This window comes from Dipodomys spectabilis, unplaced genomic scaffold (assembly GCF_019054845.1).
Source record: "Dipodomys spectabilis isolate Male_0828 unplaced genomic scaffold, ASM1905484v1 ptg000017l, whole genome shotgun sequence".
Lineage (NCBI taxonomy): Eukaryota > Metazoa > Chordata > Mammalia > Rodentia > Heteromyidae > Dipodomys > Dipodomys spectabilis.
Window position 1 is genome coordinate 8,202,698 of NW_024870694.1, and position 27,448 is coordinate 8,230,145.

At 40.9% G+C, this 27,448-nt stretch overlaps 1 protein-coding gene across 2 annotated transcripts in view; it reads left to right on the forward strand.

The window, feature by feature from the left end:
* Positions 1–27,448, forward strand: part of LOC122097505 (kalirin) — a 470,035-nt gene that overhangs the window by 268,765 nt on the left and 173,822 nt on the right. For both annotated transcript variants that reach the window (XM_042668072.1, XM_042668064.1), the window contains exons 7-9: positions 20,340–20,531; positions 22,883–23,014; positions 25,861–26,091. In XM_042668072.1, the coding sequence (XP_042524006.1) occupies positions 20,340–20,531; positions 22,883–23,014; positions 25,861–26,091 (555 nt within the window). The remainder of the gene's footprint in view (positions 1–20,339; positions 20,532–22,882; positions 23,015–25,860; positions 26,092–27,448) is intronic.

The following is a 27,448-nucleotide window of genomic DNA, read 5'->3' on the forward strand; positions in this document are numbered from 1 at the left end:
AACTAGTAAAAATTATTTTAAAATGGCCACTTACAGGCCTTGGAGATAATCCCAAGTGCACATAGCAAATGAAGAAACTTTTTTTTCAACACATCTTCTAATACTTGAAGTGTGTCAATGATATATAAACAAACACCTCTTTCTCTTTCTCTCTGCCCTGGTCTGGTAGGATGGAAACTTCACTCCAAACTGTTACAAACCAAGAGCCCAGGATCTCCTTTCCCACAACTCCCAACTGAAGGACTATCTTCCTAGGCAAAGCATTTCTTTTCCTGCCCTTAGCCACTTGTTACTAAGTCTGGATGAGTGTGCCCTAGAGATGGGAGCTCCTTCTTCTGCCCACCCTTACTCAAGGAACAGCAACCCCACCACTAGTGCTATATTCTCTGAGAATATTAAGTCCCAATTTATTCTTGCTAAAATGGAAGCAAGTGAAGCTAAAAAGGAGGCAAGTGAAGAAGGCTAATCACTCCATTCCACTAAGAGTTTACTCTTAAAGTAGGGGTATCACTCAGGAAAGCATCCTCCCCACCCCAGATTTAGAGCCATGACTCAAAAGACTTTGCTTAAAAAAAAAGAGCTCCAAGTCTAATTACTAATTACAGCAGAGACTAGAGAAGTTTAAGGCAACAGCTCTCTCAAAAAACATCCATAGATTGAAGATAGATTGAAGATATAGGTTACATTTTAGGGTGTTAGATTGCTGGAGAGAACTGGGGGGAAATGATAAAGGGAGTTCTTTATAGTAAAAGTAAGTGACCCTAGACCGTAACTTAAACACTAACAGTAAACATTGGTAAAGATAGTTATGTGACTATAAAAGGCAAGATAAGTGCATAGGTTCTGTCCTTCTTCTTAACTAATTTCAGAAGCAATTGTACAAAATAATATGTATATAATTACTGTTCATTCTGTTACATATAGAAATGTATTATATTTACAAGTAATAGCACAAAGTAGGTGGATGAGGAAGAAGCAATATTAGACAAAGGAAATATCTCCAGATAGTCACTGGACTTCAGAGGAAAAAAATGAAAATATCCAGAAATTATAAATAAGGAGATTAGTAAATGCTATAATATGCACTGAATTTCTTTCTTGTCTCAGCTTCTTTAAGGGCATAACATTATTAAAAATAACAATTATAACAACATTGACTTTGGAATACTTATGGACATATAGAAGGACAAGGTCATACACATGAGGAAAAGAATAAAGCTCCTCAGAGGCAACTTTTTAATGTTTACTGCAATGAATTTAGTATTCATCTGAAGCTGATTCTGATAAGATGTGTATCTTAAGCACTAGAGTAGCAGTTTTAAGAATAACTTTTTAAAAAATAGTGAAATGCCTGACTTTTACTCTTGTAATCCTAGCAAATTAGAAGGCTGAGGTCTGAGATCTGAGGATCGTGGTACCAAGCCATCCTGGGAAGGAAAGTTTAGAGACTCTTATCCCCAATTAACCAACAAAAAAGCCAGAGTGGAGATTTGGCTTAAGCAATAGAGTGTTAGCCTTGAGCAAAAAACCTCAGGAACAGTACCCACATCCTGAGTTTAGGACTCTCCAAATGTAATGAAAAACTCAATCCTGAAGATATAAAAAATGTTACATTAGAAAATAGGCACTTGGGGGCTGAGAAGGTGGCTCAGTGGTAGAGCGCTTGCCTTGCATGCATGAGGCCCTGGGTTAAATTCCCCAGCACCATATAAGCAAAAAGAAAAAAAAACTGAAAGTGGCATTGTGGCTCAAGTGGTAGAGTGCTAGCCTTGGGCTGAAGAGTTGAGGGACAGCGCCCCAGGCCCAGAGTTCAGGCCCCACGACTAGACCCACAAAAAGAAAATAGGCACTTGGTGCAAAAGCAAGAAGCCTAGGAGGAATAAAGGCATAGAAAAAGACATGTGATGCATAGTAAAAGTAAAGTGGCAAGCATAAATACAACTATGTCAATAATGACATAAATGTGAGAACATTAAACAGGTGGACATTGTCAGAGAGGATTAAAAAGCTAACTGTTTGCTTTCTACAAGAGGCCCTTTAGATCCCAACTGAATATACAAGGATGCAAAATATCCAGCTTGTCTCTTGAGTAATTTCCTTTGTCCTATCCTACACACCTCCTACAAAGGCACTGGCAAGCACATTACATTTCTATATATTATAGGTCCAACAATACATTTTATAATATTGTTTTGTATAATTGTTTTTGAAAGAAAGGAGAAGAAATTTGTAAACAGCAGCCACAAAAAAAACCAGAGTGGCAATACTAACAGCACACTTTTAAGTGGGCTTTTAATATTTTTAAAAAGTTATTTTTAAGAGGTACTTTATTAAGTGATAAAAGGGCCACTGTATCAGAAAGATATAGCATATGTGTGTGTGTATTGTGTGTGTGTGTATTGTGTGTGTGTGTGTGTGTGTGTGTGTGTGTGTGTGTGTGTGTGTACCAAATATATGAAACAAAAACTGACAGACATGAAGGCAGAAATAATTTAACAATAATAGTTGAAGACTTCAGTACCACAGTAATGGACAGAAAGACTTAATAGAAGAACAAGAAGGAAATAGAAGATTTAAAATAAACTGTAACAGGGCTGGGAAGGTGGCTCAATGGTAGAATGCTTGCCTTGCATGCATGAGGCCCTGGGTTCAATTCCTCAGCACCACATAAGCAGAAAAAGTCTAAAGTGGCGCTGTGGCTCAAGTGGTAGAGTGCTAGCCTTGAGCTGAAGATCTGAGGGATGGCACCCAGGCCCAGAGTTGTAACACTTCACAATAACAATAATAGTTTATACATTTTCCTTAAGAGCCTGAAACATGGTTCAGGGCAGACCATATGTTAAGAGTAAACATTGGTAAAGATAGTTATATAACTATAAAAGGCAAGGTAAGTGCATGGGTTCTGTTCTTCCTTTTAACTAATTTCAGAAGCAAAATAATATGCATATAATTACTGTTCATCCTGTTACATATAGAAATGCATTATAATTACAAGTAATAGCACAAAGGAGGTGGATAGGGAAGAAACAAACAATAAATAAACAATAGAAAGAATAAAAAAGAAACAATAAAGCAAACCTCAGTAAAATGAAATTTATTATCAGTGGGGTAAAAAAAAAACAACAAAAGAAACAGGATTATCTCAATATTTCCACAAAACACTGAGAAAATTCAATATCCTGTCACAATAAAAAATATTCAATAAGTAGGGAACCAGTCTCAACCTGATAAAGACCATCTACCCAAATTCACAGCCAGCATTACGTTTAATGGCAAATAACTGGATGTTTCTCCCTAAGAAAAGAAGCAAGGCAAGAACATGCTTACTGCATCTATTTAATACAGGAGGGGATAATGAGGGTAATTATTCAGGACAAAGAAATTTTAAAAGAGAAGTAAAAACATTATCTACTGACATGATCACATATATGGAAAATCCTAAGGTAACCAGTAAAATAACCATTAGAACTATGAAGTTAGGTAAAATTGTAATATACAAAATCACAATATAAAAATTAACTGGATCCTGATACTTTTACAATGAACAATCTGAAAGTTGAACTAAGAAAACCACTCTACTTATAATAGAATCAAAATGATTAAAATACTGACATAGGAACTAGTGGCTCATGCCTATAATCTTAGCTACTCAAAAGGGTGAGATCTGAGGATCACAGTTTGAAACCAGCTAGGGCAGGAAAATCCATGTTTTTTGTTTTTCTTTTTTAGTGTACTATGTGATTTTTTTTGTTTCTTTTGTATGTTCTTCCCCCTATGGTATATCCCCTGTTGTTACTATATTTGATTTTGGTACCCTGCATCTTGTATATACATTTATCTAATTTGGGGAGTCTAAGGGGAATAACAAAATGCTGAAATAAGGACACAGGATGACCCAGTGCAACAATGAGACTCACAAGACTCTATGCTGGAAATGCACTTTATAACTTGGAGCGGGAGAGGGGGGAGGTGATGGAAGCGTGGGAGAAGTAGGGGAGGGAAGGGATAATAGGAGAAAAACAAAGGAGGGGCTAACAATGCTTGACAAGAAATGTACTCATCACCTTACTAATGTAACTGTAACTCCTCTGTTCAGCATCTTTACAATAAAATAAAAATAAAAAAGAACTAAGTTAGATTCCCCTACTATATCCAAATTTAAAGTAGGTAAATTTACTTAATCAAAACTAAAAAATAGCTGAGGGCTGCTGGCTCACACCTGTAATCCTAGCTACTCAGGAAGCTAAGCTCTGAGGATCACGGTTCAAAGCCAGCCTGGGCAGGAAAGTCCGAGAAACTCTTATCTCCACTAAACCACCAGAAAACTGGAAATGGTGCTGTGGCTCAACTGGTAGAACACTACTACCCTTGAGCTGAAGAGCTAAGGGACAGTGCTCAGGCTCAGAGTTCAAGCCCCACGATAGATAAAAACAAAACAAAAACCACTAAACTAAAAAATATTTTTCATACCTCAAAAGATACAGTGAAGAATATAATAAGATTTTCCATGGAATGGGAGAAAATAGTTGCCAATCACTGATCTTATAAGGAACATGTATCTGTACTATATAAAGAACTCTTTCAACTCAATAATCAAAAAGACATCCCAATTTTAAACTGGATGATGGATCTAAGACATTCCTTTAGAGAAAATGTACACATAACCAATAAACATATGAAAAGATGCTTGGTGTCATTAGTTATGAAAGCAAATTTAGATTTTTAAATGTAAATTTTAAAAAAACACAATGAGGTGCTATTTCATACCCATTAGGGTGGCTGTAAGCATCTCAATACCAAATGTTGGGGAGGGCATATTACGGTCAGAAGCCTCATATATAGCCTCAAGGAGGGTGAAATGATATGGGCATTTTAGAATACTGTCTAGCAGTTCCCCAAACAGTTAAACCTAGAGTTACCCTATTAAGTGATTCAACTGCTCAATGTATACACAAAAGAAATAAAAACGTGTTTATACATTGTACATGCAATTATAGCATCATTATAATAGCCAAAAAAGGTGTTTTTTAATATAAATTGTCCATTAACTAATGAATGGATGGGGAAAAAGTAATGTATCTGTATAATGGAGAATTATTATTTGGCCATAATAAGAATTTAAGGACTAGGACTGAGGATGTAGCTCAGTAGTAGAGCACTTGCCTATCATGGGCAAGACTCTAAAACTGCCTGGAAAAAAGAAAGATAGAGGAAGAGTTAATGCATGCTGTTATATCAGTAAACCTTGAAAATAGTTTTGTAAGTGTTGGAAGCCACAGCAGTTGTCAGCAACCCCAAGCAATATTTGAGCTTTATTATTATTATTGTTATTATTAGGTATTGAGGTTTGAACTCAGAGCTTCTTGCTTACTAAGCAGATAGATGTTTTTCTGCCTCCTACCCTGTTTGTGTGTGTGTGTGTGTGTGTGTGTGTGTGTGTGTGTGTGTGTTTGTTTGTTTTCTTTGTCGGTCGTGGGGCTTGAAGTCTGGGCTTGGGTGCTGTCCTTGCACTCTTCAGCTCAAAGCGAGAGCTCCACTGCTTGAGCCACAGCCCCACTTCTGGTTTTCTAGTGGTTAATTGGAGATGAGTCTCACGGACTTTCCTGCCCGGGTTGGCTTTGAACCATGATTCTCAGATCTCAGCCTCCTGAGTAGCTAGGATTACAGGCATGAGCCACCAGCACCCGGTTTATGTGATATTTTTTAAGATAGAGTCTTGCTTCCTGTTCAGGCATGTGCTTAGACAATGATCCATCTATCTTGGTTTTCTACCATAACTGGATTTCACTTGCACATTACCACTCCCATCTTCTTTTCAGACTTTTCTGCCCAGGACTGGCCTAGAACTGTGGTCCTCCTAATCTCAGTCTCCCACAAAGCTAGGATGACAGATGCTTCTCACCATGCCCAATATGGGTTAGAAAGCAGTCTTATGAACTTTCCTGCCTGGGCTGTCCTCAAAATACAATCATTCTGTTCTCAGCCTTTGAATTAACTAGGATTACAGGTATGTGCAACTAGCATCCAACATGGACTCTTACTCTTGAGATCCTCCCCCAACCTCCATAGGGTATGACTCCAGCAGAACTCAACAGTGATCAGAAAGAAGGTGGATAACAGCATCCATTGGCTTTTGTCAGGGATGGACCTGGGAGTCAGGATGCTTAAGAAGTATGTACTTCTTGGATGGCCAATAGACACATGAAGAAATGTTCAACATCCCTAGCCATAAAAGAAATGCAAATCAAAACAACATTGAGATATCACCTCACTCCAGTTAGAATGGCAAAAATCAAGAACTCTAACAACAACAGATGCTGGAGGGGATGTGGACAGAAAGGAACCTTACTTCATTGTTGGTGGGAATGTAAACTTGTTCAACCACTTTGGAAAGCAGTATGGAGATTCCTGAAAAGACTTCACATAGAGCTCCCCTATGACCCAGCAATCCCATTTACCCTAATGTTTACAAACAAGACCACACTAAAGCTACCAGCACAACTATGTTTATTGCAGCATTATTTACCATAGCTAAGATATGGAACCAACCCAGATGCCCCTCAGTAGATGAATGGATCAAGAAAATGTGGTATATATACACAATGGAATTCTATGCCTCCATCAGAAAGAATGACATTGCCCCATTTGTTAGGAAATGGAAAAACTTGGAAAAAATTATATTAAGTGAAGTAAGCCAGGCCCAAAGAAACGTAGGTCCCATGGTTTCCCTTATTTGTAATATCTAGTATATGTATGAGTCAAGCGGAAAAGGTCAGATAATGTGATGTCAGGAAAATGAACCCTTAGATGTGTATTTTAATGTTTTTTTCTTTCATGCATGTGTTTCTAACACATTTATAAGATTATCTCTTTGTTGCTTTGTATGTCCCTCCCCCACAGTATAACCCCTGCTTTCACTATATTTGATGTCAGTATAACTTGTGGAAGAGATGGGGAAAAACCAGTTGTTTAAGGATACAGGTGGACCTGTTGCAACAATGAGAAGTACAAGTTGTCATGTCCAAAACGAGCTTTACAACATTGGTTGGGGGGGGGGGAGAAGGATTGGGATTAGGGGGGGAGGGGGGAGGCTGGGAAGGGATGTGAAGGGTAAACAAAGGAGGAGGCTGCAATGCTTGGTAAGAAATGTACGCATTATCCTGCCCATGTAACTGTAACTCCTCTGTACAGTATGTTCACAAATAAAATTAAATTTAAAAAAAAAAAAAAAGAAAGCCACTCTTAGAAAGACAAATGTCAAATCATCTCTCATGGGTGGAGTCTTAATTTAAAGAAAGACAAAGACATGAAAGTAGAAGTGGGACTATTTGGAAAGAGGAAATGGACTCACAAGATGGGGGACAGAGGAAGAAGAGAGCTGACTATAATTAAAATGCATCATATTCATCTGTGCAAATGTCTTAATGAAACCCATTGTTTTGTACAATTAATATACACTAATCAAAATGAATAGAAAAACACTTAAGTAAAAAACAAACAAACAAACATTGCTATTTCCTCAGAACTTGTACAAATCCAAAGTCATAGATCTTGATTATTCCTTGCTTAGTTATTAGAATGCTTTTATTGTAAGATCATATTTAATTATTTTTCTGAGTTATCAGTATAGCAAAGAATAAACATTAGCTACTAATTTAAAAAAAAAAAAAAGAAGTATGTACTTCTTGGAATGACAGTAGTCTTGAGGAACTATTAGTTTGCATGTCTTTTCATGTTGCATATGACCCAGAACCTTTATTTCTGTGATTGTAACCCTAAAAATGGAAATAAAGTCCTTTCCTGACAAGAATAATTGTGATCCACTTATCTGGGGGATACACTGTGGTTCCTAAGGCAGGCCAGGCCGTTCAGGGAACTCTGTGATTGCAAAGAACAGCATGGAGCACCAGCCAGCCTATTCTTACCAATGAGTTCAACAGAATGCAGTGTTTGAATCTCCACAAGCAACCTTGTGGGTGGAATTTCCCTTTTTTCCCAACTCAGTTGGAGAAATAGATTTTATTTTCTGATTTACACAGAACCCATTTATGCCCTCTGCTCTTGGCAACTATCATCAGCATGAAACTTGAGTGACAGAGGAAATGGACGGAGTATGCTGAGACCATGGCTCTAGCTAGGCTGACCTGTGTGTGTGTGTGAGACACCACACCTTCACTTGGACTGCCTCCTGCAGTCAGCTGGGTGCTTTAAAGAAATCATATCTGGATCCAGCTACTCTAGATCCTTGTTTAACTATACATGATGGAACCCAGGAAATCTGTATAAGAGTGAGAAGCAATTTGAGAATCGTAGGTTGAAGTTAAAGACAATAGCCAACTGCTGTTCACCCTAGGAACAGACTCTAAAACTACTAAGACTTAGCCTGTGGCATTAGTTGGAGGTTAGGCTTCCCTTGGTTTCAGGAGTATCCTGACCCAGAGAGTGCCTACCTTTTACTACCCCTACTTCTTGCACCCCATCAGCTCTTCAAATGCCTCCTGTTCCTTCTCCATCTAGTTTCTCATTAGTCCTGTAGGGAGATAGACGCCTGCTCAGATAGAAAACACAGGGACAGTCCTGAGTATAGGCAGAGGCTTCTCGGTATCACTCGAGTGCACAGTACTGCCTTTCCTGACCTTGTTCTTTAGTCTAGTTCCTTCTAAAACACTCTGCTGAACTGACCTACAGGGTTTGGCTAGCAGCTCATACTTCTGTCCCAAGTTTGGCACTGGCCTGGATCCACATTCTCTCTTGATCATTTACACTTTCCACCCTGGCCCTAGATTCCTTTCCCCTTCTGCCTCACTTGTTTCTCTGTCTACAGCCTGTAGTACCTCTCTTCTGGCTCCCACCAGCTGCTCTCCAGGGCCCTCTGTCAGCATGCTTCTTGCCCCAGGTTATTTATGGGGTACTTTCTGTGTTTGCCCCCTGAGCCTCATAGATCACCCACACACTTACACATATGATCCACAGGGCTACCTACTCACTGCCAAGGAGTTAATCTGTCTGAAATGCAGCCAGAGCTGACACATGCCCCTTTTTTGAGGTCTCCTGGAGTTGAATGAACGACATCAAATGGCCCGTGAAACCTAGTGCGTCAGACGAGGCTGTGAGGCAGGACATACTCATGAAATATGTATAATAATCAGCAGCAGCAACATTGCAACATGTCATTCTGGACATGGGTAATAACTGCCCTGAGAAGGAAAGAAGCTGATCAAGGACCTACAAGCAAGATGTTTGCAAATCAGGAAATTTGCAATGCGAGAAGTCAGAGCTGGTGGGCCCATGGGAGGGAAGCAGTACAGGAACCAGAGGTCAGAGTTTATGATACAACTAGAGGCCTGGAAATGAGAAAGGGCTAGAGAATTTCCTTTAGCAAGTTCTTCTGGCTTCTTTTCACTGCCACACTGGTCTAAGCTGCCATCATTTTTTCCCCTGGATTGATGCAGTGACTCCCATTTGGTCTCCCATTTGTGTCTACCTTTGCATCTCTATAGTCTATTCTCAACATATCAGTTCAAGTGATCATGTCTTTCCTCTGCTTACAATGCTTTTTTTTTGGGGGGGGGGGGGGTCGTGGGGCCTGAACTCTGGGCCTGGTGCTGTCCCTCAGCTCTTCAGCTCAAGGCTAGTGCTCTACCACTTGAACCACAGCACCACTTGCGGCTTTTTTTTTCCTGCTTATTTATGTGGTGCTGAGGAATCGAACCCAGGGCCTCATGCATGCAAGGCAAGCACTCTACCACTGAGCTACCTTCCTAGCCCTGCTTACAATGCTTTAAGATCTTCTTATCCCTCTCAAGATAAAAGCTCAAATTCTTTGAAATTGGTTCTACTTAGTGCAGGCCCCAGTTACCTCTTGCATCTTAGCCTCTTCAGCTTACTTACCCTGAGATGCTTCTTCTTGTTTCTTGACCCACCAAGGTTATTTCTGCCTTGTGGCTTTGGCCCTGCTACTGAGTCTGCCTAGAGCCTCTTCCTCCAGAGAAGCACATGGTTTCATACCTCTCTCACTCCTCTTAGCACTGCTATCTCAGAGAAGCCTGCCTTGATTTCTCTTTTGTAACATTCTCCAACCCCTTCATACCCTTCAATTTCCCAGCAGTATTTTGTGAAGCACTGAAATAACTATGTAGTAAATCTTCATCAATTTATTGTCTGACTTTCCTACTATATTGTAAGCTCCATGAACATAAGAATTTTGTGTTATGTCCCTTGATTTTATATGCCTTGTAGTGTTCAATGAACAAATGGGTGGATAGATAAATGGGTAGAATAAGACATTTAGGACTGCAAGTCAGGATACTAACAAATGGGCAAAGAATTGTCTTCATCTTGAGTTGTCTTATGGATCTGTTTCCCAGAGTGAGTGGCCTTGGATTTTCATGTGGAGATCATTGCTTCAAGGAGGGAGAGGACAGGAGAAGTCCACCTGTTGGCCCTCTGCCAATTCCAGAGAATTGGGAATGCCAGAGCAAGTAAAAGGCTTAATGGAGAAGCTTCAAAGATGATATTTTATTGAATGTTCTCTCCAGGTGCCCTATTTCTTTGGGACATGATTTTTAGTATCATTGAATGATATTTCTCTTTATCATCTTCTCTCTCCATTGATGGATGTGCTTGGCCAGACCCACTCTTCTCACATTTAAGGCAAAGTAAAACATTTCAGTGGGTGTGAGCATGAAGTGCCAACCACATCTCTGTATTTTCTTCCTCATTTCTGACCTTAGGCAAATAATTGAAGTTCCCCAGGGCCTTACCCCCTTACTTATAAACAAAGCCTAAAGATAATACTTTTGCTGAGAATGTCCCAAAATGAAATGTAGTCCTGTGTTTTGGGCACAACATTTGACACAGTGTTATTCTTAACAAATGTCCATCTACTGTTGTCAGGGTCAGAAATGTTAGAAGAAATAGTCCTTGTTTGGCAACTCCTTGGAGTTCCCAACTGTAGAAAATCTCACACATTCATGTGTATCCCATTCACCTGGACTGCCTTGTTAAAATGAAGATTTCATGTTGAAGGTAGGAGAGGACTGGTGTTCTGCTTTACCAACCAGCTTTCAGGTAATTCAACTATCACAGACCACACTCTGGCTAGATGCTGGGTCCTCTACTAGAAAGGCCTAGAAGATAAAATACTCATAAACATGCTTTCTGAAGTCTCGTCATTATCTTCCATTTCAATGTTAAAGGCAGCTTAAAATGACTACATCCCCACCTAGAATAGCTGGATTTTCCAAATCATTTATTTTTCCTTGCTGGTATTCCTACATCTGATGCCAGCTATACCCATACTTCCCTAACATTGCAATCCTACAGAGAGGCCTCACAGAGACATTACCCCTCTAAGGAGGTTTTACTCAAAGCTGAGAAAGGAGGAGATACTTCTCTTTTTCCTTCAACCTGCTTCTGGGTTTCTATGGCCCTTGGACATATGGTTAGCACTTGTTTTTGTGGCTGCTTAATGATTTGTGAGGCAATTGCTGGAGGAAACATCCCTGCAGCAAGCCAGGCCAGAGGGACAAAAGGCTTCCTGGGCCAGTATTATCATGCTAAGTGCCAGGCCTGTTCCTGCCCCTTTCCCCTCTCTAGCCAACAATGACAGATGGCTTCCACATGGTTTGACCTACTGTTCAGGCAGACTTGACCAGATAGCCATCCATCAGCTGCCCAGTTTGCCCCATTCCCACCCCCCAAAAGCACCCTGTGGTTTCAGGAAGGCAGAATATAGAGGTTTCATTTCAAGCTCATCACATGTTATAGCTGTTATAGTACAGTTTCAAGCATGGACAGTTCTTATTCCAGATGTTCCCATCCCGATGTCCATATGTTGTTGAGGTGGGATCAGCAGGTTTACATGGTTATGCTAAACTAATTAATCAAAAGTTGATGTCTTAACAACTCCAGGACTCAAAGTGGACTTGAGACTCCAAAGATGTAAATGGTGCACATGGTGTTATTAAAGGAGGCAGAAGGAGAGGCTGAGCTCTCCGTGGCTTTAATACAATCTCTTTCTTACTCATATTGAAAGTTACTTACAGAGCATCTGAGAGCTCTATGGGGCATTCTCCAAATACTTCTCATAACTCTTTTTGAATGTGACAAAATAAAAATTTGATAAGCTGTTAGGCACAAGAAAAAATATAGCAGAGATGAAGGGGTTGAGCAGAGTAGGAACCAATCAGGAGACCTGAGTTCTCTCCCATTCATCGTGACTTCAAACATGACATTTGATTGATTTTGTATTTTCAATTATCTACCAGTTATATTCAAGAAATACCTGATTTCCTTCAATTCGCCTAAATGAGATTGTTACATTAGCTTTGTTTCTGGAAAACTTTTAAATTACATGATTTTCATTCCTTATAAAAGCAGTGCTCATTAAAACTTGACAATTTTGGTATATATTCCTTAATTTAAAAGAAATAAAAGCTTTATCAAAGTCAAATGAGGTAGGAAAATGTAATTAAAATTTTGAATGGGTATAACTTAGCCTAATCCATTAAAGATACATTAATTTTTTAATTTATTATTTTTATTTATTTATTTATTTATTTATTTTGGTTGTGGAGCTTGAATTCTGGGCCTGGGTGCTGTCCTCAGCACTTCAGCTCAAGGCTAGCTGCTAGGGCTCTACCACTTGAGCCACAGCGCCACTTCTGGTTTTCTGGTGGTTTATTGGAGATAAGGGTCTCACAGACTTTCCTGCCCTGGCTAGCTTTGAACCAAGACCCTCAGATCTCAGCCTCCTGAGTAGCTAAGATTATAAACGTCAGCAACCGGCACACGGCTTTTTAACTTTTAAACTACCAAATCTCTTCAAATTAAAAATTATAAATAATTGGCAGCCCTCACATTTTTCATAATGGGGTAGAAAGAAACTAGAAACAACCTTTGTGCCTTTCTAAGAAGAATGAGGACTTGGAGACATACCTAGGTGGTAAAGAGCTTGCCTGGAAAGGCCCTGATTTAGATCCCCAGTACCACAAAAAATAAAAATGAGGAATGAGTTGGAAAATATTCTTCTAGCTCTATTACCCATAGACAACTGAATTTTGATTATTACCTTTGATAAAGGAGAATATCCTCTGTAGGTTTTTAATGTATGTATTTTCTTTTTTATAGTTTTAAGTAGTTTTATAAGGACACATTCTTTTCTGATTATTAGTATATTTATATGTTTATATTAAAAAAACTAATCTGTATGAAAAAAATAGAGATTAGAAAGAGAGCCCTAAATATTGGTACAAAATAAGCACTCATTAACTACTAATATTTAGGGTGCTTTCTCTCGGTGTGCACATGTTTTTTCTTTGTTGAGGTAATACTATTTATATGTGTTCTTGGCATTTTTATTGAACATTTGGCCTGAATGGTATTTCTGTATGCATTGGCTTTGTTTCCTTTCCCATGACTTTTGAATTTAGAGTCATGGTCTCCAGAGCTTGTGACTAGAACTGAGCCCCATTAGGGAAAGTGACTTGAAAGTCTGGTTATGCCTCACCTCCTATGATGATTGTACAGACAGATCACCACTTTAATTTTCATAGTAATAATTAAAAAAGATGTAGCCCCATTGATTGTAATGGAACTGAAAACTGCTTGCTGTCTTTGAGACTTCCTATTGCCTCCGTGGAGGTGACAAAAGATCACATTGCCCTTAGGGCACAAGATGAAGCGCCTCTCCCCCTCTCCCACCCACTCCTCATAGAGAGGAAGGTTCCATAACCTTTTGTGATCCAGACCAAGATAAACAGAAAAATCTGTCCTCTTCAATGAGGACAAGATGTTCCCACTTGTAATTGCTCTAGACATAGCCAGAGCAGTTGGAGGTGCCTTAAGTCTATTCCAAGATACAGATATATCTGCTTTTCAACTTCAGAAGTGGAAGGACATTGCTTTGAGCTTGCCTCAGATGAACTCTGGTATCTCTGGGGCAAGGAAATCTTGCAGATAATTCAGGGCATTAGCACTGAACCAGAAGTATCTGCTGAGGGTCTCGGGGAAGGGCCGTGATGGTAAGTAGGACAAGGTCCTGATTGGTAGCTAGAGCAGTTCTGATAACTAAAGGACTGAGAAGCATGGCAGATCCTATAGCAAAGGCCTCTTTCAGGAATAGATGGAACATTGTAATGTGCTCCTTGTAAAATACAATGTGATATTGAACTACTTTTGACTCTTGTTGGAATAGCTGAACAATTTTTCTGTTTGTTGTACTTTTCACTAATACTTTGATTGGCTTGCACAACTTGTCGAGTCAATACCAATCTGCTGGAACTGGATGAGAGAAAATATATGACATCCATTACATTAATGGTTAGATGCCAGGCTATCTACTTACTGTTCTGGTTTAGAGGGAAGACTGAGGGCCACAGGAGTATAAAGTTCACTCTTAACATTTAGGAGTCAAGTGAATGGGATTCAGATAATGTGCATTCTTGGCAATGATCTTCCTTTACAATCAGACCCTGGACACAAAGTATAGTTACCAAAATCATAGCTTGCTTCAAACAATTATTTCAAGAATCATTTTCTTCTTTCAGAGTATACCACAGAAGAAATCTCGTTTACAGAAATCTCATTTTTTGATGGAAAGTTATCATTATCTTGTAGATAATTGAATGTTTTTGTAGCCAGCAGGAGTAAGCCAGGAAGCAGGTTTGATGTGGGTGCCCAGTAAGCAAGCCTGAAATCATCAAGAGTGTACCTACTAGTTCTTTAAGGAGAGTGACTGCTCCATTCATTTCAATTGATCACAGCAGGAGACAAAGGACCTTTCATCTTGTCATCTCCAATTAATGACTTTGGGAATGAAGCAATAAAACTGAGAAATGTGTAGGTAGTAAAAGTGGAGGCAGAGTGCCAATATATAGTTTCTTTTTTTCTAGGGAAATATTTTTTGTATATTTTTATATTGTAAAAATGCTGTACAGAGGGGTTACAGTTACATGAGCAAAGTAATGAGTACATTTCCCATTGAACATTATTGCCTCCTCCTTTGTTTATCCCTACCATCCCTTCCCTCCTACCTCCACAACTACTGCCCCTACCAAAGTTGTAAAGTTCATTTTCAACATAGTATTTTGTACATCTCATAGGTCAACCTGTATCCTTATTTAAGCATTTTGTTTTTTCCCTTCCCCTCCCTGAATTAGAGGAGTGTATATACAAGATGCAGGGCACCGACATCACATACAATGAAAACAGGGATTATACTGTCAGGGAGGAACATACAAAGAAACAAAAAAATCACATGGTACATTATAAATATGTTAGAAACAATAGCAAGAAAGAAAAAAAGATATTTGTGTCCCTATCTTGGGGTTCATTTTGCTTAACATCATTTTATATGGTTATATGTACATAGCTTTTGGCCTTTTCTGCTTGTCCTACACATGTACTAGTTATTGCAAATAAGGGAAACCATGGGACCTATGTTTCTTTGGGCCTGGCTTACTTCGCTTCATATAATTTTTTCCAAGTCTTTCCATTTCCTAACAAATGAAGTGATGTCATTCTTTCTGATAGAGGTATAGAATTCCATTATAGATAAACCACATTTTCTTAATCCATCCATCTACTGAGGGGCATCTGGGTTGGTTCTATATCTTAGTTATGGTAAATAATGCTGTGATAAACATAGTTGCCTTAGTATGGCCTTGCCAATATATAATTTCAAGTTAGCAAGATTTTGCTGAAATTTAGTTATTTCTCCTGCTTGTGACCAAAATGATGAGAGAATAAACTGAGGGGAATTATGATGGTCAAATGACCAACACACTGTTGAAGGCGTACTGCATTTTATAGAGTAGACCACAGATACATCTCAGACTATGCCAGACTTTAAATATTAAAATCATAATCATAGCACTGCATATGTATGGGAAATTTAATAAAGAAATTTTGAAGTAAAAATTGAAGAAGATACTCATCAAGGCAGATTATTATTATTAGTCAAGTTATTACCTTCTGAGCCTGAGCAGCTGAAATCAGAGGAAGGGACTGAAGTGCAGGAGGAAGGAAAGACAGCTGATCTTGGGTCAGGTGGAACCTGAAGAACTTGCCCTTAGTGCTCATACTAGATGACAGTGAGCAAAGCTGAGATGAGGTGCTACAGCCCACAGAGAGTAAGGTTGGGTTCTGTATTCCTCTAGAAAAAGCAGCACTCACTCTGTTTTCTCAGAAATGGTAGCTCTGAGATTATTTCATTCACTTCCCTCATTTTATAGGTGAGGAAACTGAGGCACAAAGGACTTAATTAGCATCTTAGGTGAGTTCCAGAGATGGAACTAGAATTCATCTCTCTTGACTTCTGACCCACTGACTTTATGCCTTAACTGATGAATTCATCAGTAGATGAAAAGGCATTTGAAGCTAGCAGGAGAGAATGCAAGAGCCAGGCAGAAGGTTGAGGGTTAGAGAATAAGCTGGTTGGAAAAGACGGTAAAAAAGCCAAAATATCCACCCCTGCTTGCCATGTCCCATGGACAAACTACTCCCAAAGGTTCCTTCACAGAGGCATCAACAGTCACAAAGAAGTCATTGTACTCAGTAACAACAGCAGTGTAGCACCTATTTGCCTATTTCTCTCAAGTTGTAGGATGGAGAAAGAAGATGATGAACTTGGGCAATGAAACTTGCTTGTGGGTTTTGGTTTCTGATAAACAAGGCATCAGGAAGAATAGTGAGCAAATCTATGAGTCAACATCCTGTTATCCCTCTATTGTGAGAGAAGCTGCCTCAACCTCTTTTGTGAAACATAATTGTTAGTTTTAATAAGATATTTCCCTGCCCACTGATAAGGAAACAAAACATTTACTGTGCCAGTCTTTAGAATGTGATGTAACTCTGTTCTTTTTTTAAAAAAAATGTTTGTTTTCAGTGATCAGCTATGATCACAAGTTTAAGGGCTGAAGGAGACCTGGGAGAGCCAGCCACCTCCCCACCCCATTGAATACAGGAAGCCCTTTCCCAATATCTCTGCTAATGGCTCAGACCTCTTCCCTCAGAATCCTCACAGTGACTTGCTTCATTTTGTTTTAAATTACAGTTATTTGAGGATTTGTTTTAAGTCTCAGCTGTGGAACCCCTGAGGGCAGGGAGTAGGTGGGCAGGAATTCTGTCTCATTTTTCTTTGATCTCCTACAGCCCCCAATGCAGAACCTGGCCCACTCTCCATAAATATTTGAATGAGTGACAAGCTGTTAACACTCTCTAGAGGCAGCCACAGTGGGATACCTCTAATAGCTACAAGGTTCACCTCCTCCTGTTCTCTGGGTAGGAGGAGAATGTAAACAGCCTGTGATGACAAAGGGCTGATAGTCATAGCATACAACTAGGGACAGGGCAGTGTCTTGCTTACTGTTTTCCTTGAAATCCTTTCTCCAGGATAGAAAACCCAAGACTGGGTGGGTAAAGCTGGATAAATTGAGGGTCCCAGGATTTGAATCAGTTTAGAAGGATAGCTCTGTCAGGCACTGTAAGTATCCTAACTACATCCCCTCAGCCTACCCACCCCTTGGGATGGGCTGGTGTGCTGATGGTTCCTATGTGAAGTGACAGCTTCCTGCCATGGTAGCTCTCTGACCTGGGAGTGTGTAGGTTAGGCAGGAAGTGTCAGGGACTTACTTTAAGAGGGACCATCAGCCATTGAGCAATGGGACATGGTGCATAAATACCCCCAAATTCTTCACCCTCAATGGGATAGCTTGGGAGATGTGTTTTGTGGAGTCACTGAAAAGTTCTCAAGGAACCAAGGAAGGAAGCCCAGATGCTCACTGCACTAGCCCACTAAGTAATACACCCCTTATGCATTTTCCCTTCTTTTGAACTTCTTGGGAATGTGCCCAAACAAAGTATCTGCCAGGAATTCTTGTCTCAAGGTCTGTTTGGGGGAGAACTTAAACTATGACGACAAGAGGAGCAGGAAAATTAGGGGAAGTTTTAGTGTTATTCCCTTAGAAGGCAAAAATATTAAAATCAGTACATGCTTTTCTTCCACTTACAAGTACAGTGGGTTTTTTTTTCTATTAGCTCTATAAATAGAGTTTAATTTTCAGTAGAATTTGTGTCCCAGCTCAGAAAACAAGGTTGATAATGATGTCTAAATCTTTGAAAGATAGTTTTTTGGTAACCATGGCCAGTGATACTCTAGCTCTATTAGGGAAATGCGCAGTGTCAGAAAGGGGTTCAAATAGAGCTGGCATATATGGGGGAGGGAGAGTCATTAGACACCAGGATGAATTAGTGTTTAAGTACCTCACTTAACCTTTTAAACTTCCACAGAGACCTTTTAAATTAAGAGACCTTATCAACCTGGCCCAGGTTTGGGATGGAGTGCTTGGAGGTTGGGGACAGCTGAGATGAATGGGGAGCCAGAGAGAAGTAGGAAAGGAAAATAAAGAGCCTTCATTAAACCCACCGAATATTAATGAACTACACCTGAGCTAATAGAGCCTAGAGAAATGCTGTTGCTGAAAGACATTTATTATCATTTGAGATTTGTACTACTGAAAGAGTGAGGGTGTGAATAGCCTTCCTTCCCTGTCCTGCTGCAGGCAGACATTGTGTGATTCAGAAGAGCTCCCTGTGGATGCCACAATATTATTTGGCTGTTTTGACACCTCAATTAATAGGCAGCAGTTAAAAATAACCAGGATCACTACTGTCTTGTGTTTGTGGGGGTTTTCTTCTCTCTCCTTTCATGAGAGGGGTTTTTTTTTCTATTTTTTTCTGGCTTAGTAGGAACCAACACACACACATGCTCATGAATTTTTTAATTGGCGAGCAAAGATGGGCCTGAATGTAAACAAAACACAAGATGAAAGGAGGCAGCAAGGCAAGAGAATCCCTACAGATGAATTTTGGAGATACCTGTAGAAACCTTTTGGGATCTGTGGGGAAATGTTCTCAAGACAAGCAGTGATAAGCATGAGATCCACAGATTTTATTTTTAGTATGGAAAAATGCTGTGGCTCCAAATGTTGTCTTACGTAAGTCCCAATGCTGATGGCTAATGCCTTCGCTGTTTGGGCAGGGAGTGGAAAGATGGGAAGATGGGAAAATAGGAGAGGTATCTGGTTTGTGACAGGAAGATGTAGATTTTCTATGTTTCCTTTACCTTCTTTGGCAATCACAATTGCCTTGTTTAGAGGACATTAATCCTGGCAGTATAACCTCTTGTGAGCAAGAGTAATGTCTTGCTTGGCCTCCTTCTTTTTGTACCCTGGCCTGATCCATTGTTTCCAAAGAATCCTCTTGGGAGGACTGTACAACCCTCACCTTGAGTGATTTCATAAGTTGATTGTTAAGATTATATAAGATAGTCTGTATAAAGTGAATGCATTTATGCAGAATAATGGCACAAAATCTGTGCTGGTTTCCCAGAGTTAAACATCTCAGTTAACTGTACTTACTATCTGCCAAGATTTTTTTTTTTTTTTTTAAATTTTATTTTATTTTATTTGAGAACATACTGTACAGAGGGGTTACAATTACATGGGCAGGATAATGCATACATTTCTTACCAAGCATTGCATCCTCCTCCTTTGTTTACCCTTCACCTCCCTTCCCAGCCTCCCCCCTCCCTCCCACCCAATCATACCCCCCCTCCCCCCCCCCCCCCGACATTGTAAAGCTGGTTTTGACATGACATTTTGTACTTCTCATTGTTGCAACAGGTCCACCTGAATCCTTAAACGACTTGTTTGTCCCCTTCTCCTCCACATGTTATACTGACATCAAATATAGTGAAAGCAGGGGTTACACTGTGGGGGAGGGACATACAAAGCAACAAAGAAATAATCTTATAAATGCTTTAGAAACACATGCATGAAAGAAACAAAAACATTAAAATACATATTTGAGGTTTTGTTTTCCTAACATCACATTATCTGACTTTTTCTGCTTGACTCATACCTATACTAGATATTGCAAATAAGGGAAACCATGGGACCTATGTTTCTTTGGGCCTGGCTTACTTCACTTAATATAATTTTTTCCAAGCCTTTCCATTTCCTAACAAATGGGGAAATGTCATTCTTTCTGATGGAGGCATAGAATTCCATTGTGTATATATACCACATCTTCTTGATCCATTCATCTACTGAGGGGCATCTGGGTTGGTTCCATGTCTTAGCTATGGTAAATTTATGTCATACAGAAAACTGTCCCTTGGGCCTGATACAGCTAAAACAATATAGTGTGCACTGATCTCTGTCAAACTTTTTTGTGTTGGGAAAATCCTTTCCCCAAGTATTCACTCAGCCCCAAAGTGCCCAGTGTTTGACTTTTCAGCCTGTCCTACTAAGTGTTCCCTCTCTTTTGCTTTCTAGAATGCCTATGTCAACATCAACCGCATCATGTCTGTGGCTTCCCGCCTCTCAGAAGCCGGCCATTACGCTTCCCAGCAAATCAAACAAATCTCCACGCAGTTGGACCAGGAGTGGAAAAGTTTCGCAGCTGCCCTGGATGAACGCAGCACCATCCTGGCCATGTCGGCTGTGTTCCATCAAAAGGCTGAGCAGGTAATGGAGCCCCTGAGACCTGCTGTGGCTGCTGGTGGTGGGTAGGGTGCAAGGACAAGGGATGGCAGGAGCACAGACCTCTTTACAAAGAGAGGCCCTGCTGTCACCAAGCACTACTGAAGAGCTGCAGCCATAACCCCAGTTCTGTGTTGTCACTGGTACCTTTTGGTGACTTTGTTTTTTCATACAAGTAAAAGTGGATTCAAAAATCTGCTAACATTGTGCTTGGTATATGTGTGTGGCTAATCTCATACGGCTGTTATAAGGCTATGACTTGACCAATGAAACAGGTAAGGTACTTAGTGTCAGAACTAAACGATGGACATTACTGTTTCATAGCCTATCCTGGTATATTTTCATTTTCTCCACCTTTGTTTCTTATCTGTAGCTCTAACATACACTAAAAATAAGTAAATGCTACACATCAAGCTTCCCCTTACACGTTGGTAGGAATCTTTCTCTGTCTTTTCCTTTTCTTAAAAGGTAGTGACTGGCTCATTCTTAGGACCAGATGGACATTGATGTCCAGTCTCATCCTGTCTTCCACTCTCTCATGGGCACACTTTATTCAAGGTTTATCCAAATTGGCAAGGAGACTCCGTGCTTCCCTCTTTATCTGTGGCTTTCTCTCCTCAAACTGACCATTGTTTGAGAACTGTTAGGAGACTCCTACCAGGGTATTACAGAGAAATCCCAAGGACCTGGAAAAAGCTGCTTTTCCCATGGATAATACAAGAACATCAAGTTGCTCTCAGGTTCTTCTGGAAAGTAGTTACTACTGAAGCAAACACTCAACAAAGATACTTCTGAGATATCAGCACGTATTTGCAATCCGATGCTGGATGGCACCTGGCACTCTTCCAGAATGGCTGAGAGATGACCTTATATGTCAAAAGACATACCAAATAGAAAACCAACCATAACAGCCAAGAGTCTAGAGGCTGAGAGCTGTCAGTGACATCAAGACAAGCGGTCAAGTCATTGCAGAAGAAAACAAAGGATCCTGCTGGGGCTAGCTTTGTTTAATATTTTCTGACTTGGATTGGCTTGGATCAGAAGAAATTTTATTTGTATCTATTTTTTAATGCAGTTTCATCAGGTATTACTAGTCCTTCAGGGAAACTCGTAAACCATACCTCCGTTTTGCTGTAGATGGGGAAAAAAACAACTTAAGACCATTTTTTTCTATGCGTTTATTTAGCAGCTCTTTATTGTTCTCCTATGGGCTATTCTAGGCAATGAGATAAAGAGGTATTTAGGCAATTAATTTAATAGAGCTGTGTACCCAGGCGAGAGGAATCACAGACATTCCAAACTGTGGGGTGAAAAATGATTTACATTTTAAAGGTGTATTTTTCCACACAGTAAATCTAAGTGATTTCAGATAGCTTGCCCTTTGTGCATGGAACCACAGTTTTCCACAGTTGTTAATTTTAATTTTTAAATAATCTGATGTCTGTGAAGATCTGTGTCTGTATGTCAGGTCTCAGAAGCCATTGTCACCAGAGGCACAGCAGAATGTGTCCTCCTACCCTGTCCTCCCTGTTCCTCCCTGCTCAGGGATCTGGCTTAAGTGGGAATCCTATTGAACATTAGAACTCCATCCCTTGGCCAGGTGCTGGTGGCTCATGCCTAAAATCTTCGCTACTCAGGAGACTGAGATCTAAAAAATATGGTTAAGGCAAGAGAGTTTGTGAGACTCTAATCTCCAATTAACCAGCCCAAATCTGGAAGTGGAGCTGTGGCTCAAGTGGTTGAACACTAGCCTGGCCTTGAGCAAAAAAAGCTAAGGGACAGCATGTAGGCCCTGAGTTCAAGCCCTGGTACCAGCAAATAAAACAAATACACAAAAAAATAACCTTCCATCCCTTGTGGCAACAGTCTCTACAAGGTCCCAGGGGCTCATGGCAGTGCTGTGGAGTTGTTCATTGCTTCTATTCATATCTCAGGGTACGCCCTATGAAGCATAGGTGGGCAACCTCTTATTCCCCTTCCCCTTTGTGTACTCTTCTGCATGACTGTGAATGTGCATGGATCAAAGAGCCTTTGTGTGTCCATGGCTGTGGTAAGCTGTATTCTTACAGCTGTGTGCTGTACTTGGTAGTTTCTGGGTAGGTGTAACCTCTTAAACACCCAGACTATTTGCCCTGCTCCCCAGTTTCATAATCAGTGTCTTTGTAGAAACTATGCCTCTCAAACAACAGTCTGTACTGATCTTTTTACTAAAGTTTAGCTCTTCCCATTGCAGGAGACTGTCAAAAATCCTCATGCTTATTTCCAAGCTATCTGACATAAGTCATCCATTCCTTACCCTGGTGTTCCTCACTCACCCACCTGGCATCTCCTTCTAGTTCCTATCAGGAGTGGACGCCTGGTGCAAGATGTGCAGCGAAGGTGGCCTACCATCTGAGATGCAGGACCTGGAGCTGGCAATCCACCACCACCAAACCTTGTATGAGCAGGTGACCCAAGCCTACACAGAGGTGAGAAGGAGAGGACAATCAGTGGACTTGGGTGGGTGGGAGAGCATTGCCTTGTGAGCTCTGGATTAACCTGGATGAGTTTAGAGAAGCATTTTGCCTTCTCTCAGAGGTATGCTTAGGAATCACCAAATCTGCAGGCAGAAGCAAATGCCATTGGAGCCATTAGCAGGGACCACTCTAGTAAGCAGCTCATAAAAAATGCCAACTTTCTCACTAGAAGATCCAAAGGAAGATATGGGGTAGAGATCAGTGTACTAAAGTAGGATGCTGTTACAGATGTGAAATACAAACAAAAAAGGCCCATCCACTGAATAGCAAAGTTGAGAGTGCTTCAGGCTGAAAAAGGGAAAGCTTCTTGACATTCCTGCTTGAGTAAAAGAAAAGGGCCACATGCCTGCATCTACAGGGACATTTGCAAGTAGGTTGTCTAGCTGACATGTGTTCCAGGAGGGATTGAAAGAGATGGAAGAAGCAGCAGGTCAAGTAAGGAGGGGAAGCAAATGTACTTCTGGCCTCTTGAGCAGCATCGGTGAGAGGATTGCTTATCAAAGTTCCCAGACCATGGCAATTGAAAAGCAGTCTTCTATGTCCTACTCCAGACTGGAGCAGAATGTTAATTTATGGAATCTAGAACCTTTATTATCAACTGTCCTGAGTGAGTTTGCTGCTTGTTGAAGTGACTTCTGGGTAAGAAGTAAGAGCTTTTGCTAGAGTGAAAACTGGGTTTGAATCTTGGCTCTCCAGTTCTCTAGTTATGCATCTACATGCAGCTGACTTTACCATTCTGACCCTCAGGTTCTTGTGTGAGGTAAAGATGTGATAATTACCTCTTCCTGGGGTAGTATCAGAGATTGTAAAGATGTGTGTGTGTGTGTGTGTGTGTGTGTCAAAGTAGAAAGTACAAATAAAATTGATATACTTACACTGTTTACACTTGTGAATGTGAGGGTAATTAGATATACAGACACAATGTTTCTTCTAACTTTTTCCCAGGCTCTAGCAACGTGGATCTTACAGGTTAGAGGTAGGCTCTGCCTCCTACAGATGTGAAGACTGAGGGCTGGAACTCATATTAACTCAGATTTCCAGGACTGGCCCTGCATCTCTAAACACCTGGCGTGAGAAATAAAGCCCAAAGAAAGCATTTTATTATAGATTTACTGAATGGAGCTGTCCTGAGTTTGGCTGCAGGACATTTGTCTTACATTATCTGGAGGGCATTGCCTCTGTATTCCTCCCAAGAAATAAATTATGGGAGATGGAATGGCAGGAGTTGGGGTGGAGGATTTCCTCTCCTACCTCAACTACCCTCCACTGTAGTGCTTCTCCATTGAGGGGTTAAACCCATCTCCCTCTGGCCTGAAAGGGATTCTATAGCCACATAAGCAGGATTGCCAGTTGCCAGTCTGGTGTGTTTTGGACACCCAGCCAGGCCTGCAGTTGGGAAGGGTTGCAAGGCTGCAACAGTTCCTGATTCACCCTCATAGGGAGACATGGAAACACACCTCATTCCTATTCTGTTGGTAGGAAGAGAAAATCACTTCAACTTCACATAAAATTTAACCAAATTAATTTACTTGGTCATAGAATTCTTGTCAATTCTGTGGTGCCCACTGCTTTAGATTGTGAAGGCCCTCCTTCCTGGGTACTCTGCCAAGCACTTACAGAACCTCTGGTATTGACCCTGGAATATCACTTTCCAGAATTTCTGGTGTCCCAAATTCCAATGGCAGGAATAATAGGATGCCACTCCAACTATGCCACTTCTACAGGGGAGGCTGGGAGCCCAGGGGCATGGCTATAGTCTCCAAAGACTTATTCTGTGTATTCTAGAAATATTCTTGTCAGGAGAAAGAAGGGGGTTATATCCAGGGAAAAGATACAGAAAAAATGGATGAAAATATGAGAACAAAATAGCAAGGAAATAAAGAGGAAAACAGGAGATGGGAAAAAAGAAAGTCTTGATGGTGAGGATAGAATCAGCAGCTAATACCATGTGCCTGTCTTTAAATCAAGCACCCTCCCTGTGTCAACTCATTTAATACTCATGTAACTGGATGAGGTAGTGCAGTTGTCATGACTCTTACAGACAAGCAAAAGGCTCAGAGTCTTTGATCACCTTTGAAGAAGGTTGATACCAGAGAGATGAAGCCAAAGAAAAGAGAGTAGGAGAGGTTTACAGTGGTGACATATTTGCCTTCATTTCTAAAATAAAGTTCTATTGTTGACAGTCCTTGAGTCACTCAGGATACTTATAAAGCACCTACTGTGTGCCAGACTCTGTCCCAGCACTAGATATAGAAGGCCAAGTGCTGTCCTCAGGCAGCTAAAATGTAAGAGTAGAAGAGGGTCTCACAAACTGGTACTCCTAGAAGTCTAGATGCTCTGCGCTCCCTCCTCCCCCCCCCCCCCACTCCAGGGTTGTTGCTAAACTCCTCAGCAGCTGTGACTATCCAGCACACTGATGTGTGATAAGCTTGATGGAACTGAGATTCTCAGGCCTAGTCAGGGACACCCCCTTACCTCCCAGGCAGACCTGCCTTGTCTGTTTCTGGGCCCTGCGCTTATCTCATTTTCCTAGACCTGGTTGGGTTTTTTGGGGGGTCCGGTCATGGGGCCTGAACTCTGGGCCTGGGTGCTGTCCCTCAGCTCTTCAGCTCAAGGTTAGCGCTCTACCACTTGAGCCACAGCGCCACTTCCGGCTTTTTTCTTTTTGCTTATGTGGTGCTGAGGAATCGAACCCAGGGCCTCGAGCACGCAAGGCAAGTGCTCTACCACTGAGCCACCTTCCCAGCCCCCTGGTTTGTTTTATTTTGTTTTTACCGGAACTCCCTTCCTTCCTTCAGGTCAGCCAGGATGGTAAAGCACTGTTGGATGTACTGCAGCGCCCACTGAGTCCTGGGAACTCTGAATCCCTCACAGCCACAGCCAACTACTCAAAGGCAGTGCACCAGGTGCTGGATGTGGTCCACGAAGTGCTGCACCACCAGCGGCGGCTCGAGAGCATTTGGCAGCACCGCAAGGTGCGGCTCCACCAGCGGCTACAGCTCTGTGTTTTCCAGCAGGATGTACAGCAGGTAACAGGTTCTGCTCCTGTCTTCTGTCCCACAATGCTGATGGACCTTGACTCCCTTACCTGGTGATCAAGACTGGGGAAACCCAGATTGACTGGAGGATAAAGGGTATTTCAGCCCCTACCTACAACCCACATCCTGGAAAAATAATACAGAAAACACCAAACAAAAAAGACTCCTTAATTATGTGCTTTTATTATTGTTATTATTAAGGAGGTATGCAAAGGGATTACAATTCCATTAATCAGGTAATAAGTACAATGCTTCTTGGACAATGTCACCCCTTCCTTTGCTTTCCTCATATTCTCCCTCCCATCCCTGCCCACAAGTTGCATAGTTCATTTTTTTTACATAATATATATTGAATACCATGACTGTACATACTTCTTTTTTTATTATCATTTTCAAATTGGGAAAACTTGGGTTCTAAACACAAGGTCTTGTACTTGCTGAATATATGGTCTGCCATTTGAGCTATAACCCCAGTGCTCCCTTAAAAACAAAACAACCCAAAGTTTTCAGAGTTTTTGTTTTATTTTGTTTTGTCAGTCGTGGGACCTGAACTCTGGGCTTGGGTGCTGTGCCTGAGCTCTTCAGTTCAAGGCTAGTGCTCTGCCACTTGAACCACAGTGCCACTTCTGGCTTTTTCTACTTATGTGGTATTAAGGAATTGAACCCAGGGCCTCATGCATGCAAGGCAAACACTCTACCACTGAGCCACCTTCCCAGCCCCTATAATCATTTTTGAGGTAGGGTATTAATACTTTTCCCACCAGGCTGGCTTTAGACCATGATCTTCCTACCCCTGCTTCGTGTGTAGCTAGGATTACAGATGAATTACCACACTCAACTTGTTTGTTGAGATAGAGTCTCACTTTTTGTACGTTAGCCACAAACTACAATCCTTCTTCTGACTATTGCCTACTGTTGATTGTGACAGCTTTTTACTATGTAACTCAGGCTGGTCTTGAACTCATGATTTTCCTACCTCAGCCTCCTGAGTGACAGATTACAGGTGTGCAACACCTTGGTCAGTTAGGCATGTGCTTCTTGCCTGAGAAGATTGAGATGAGCCTTCTCACTGAGTGGTGTTGGAAAAGGAGATTCAGCCTTGTGGTTATATAATACACTGTCTGCCCATGCAGACATTGTTACTGCTTGGTAACTTAGGGGCTGTCAGAGTTGGACCCTACCTGACCCTACTTGTCCATCAGGACAGGGTCCTGCCCAAGCGAAGGTGACATGACATACAGACTTTCAGATTTGCTAACTAAGCTGGGCCTGCCAAGGCAGATTTAAAACATTTTCCTCTGTGTAGTGCATGCATAGATATTACTTCAGTCTTTATCTGTCTCTTTGT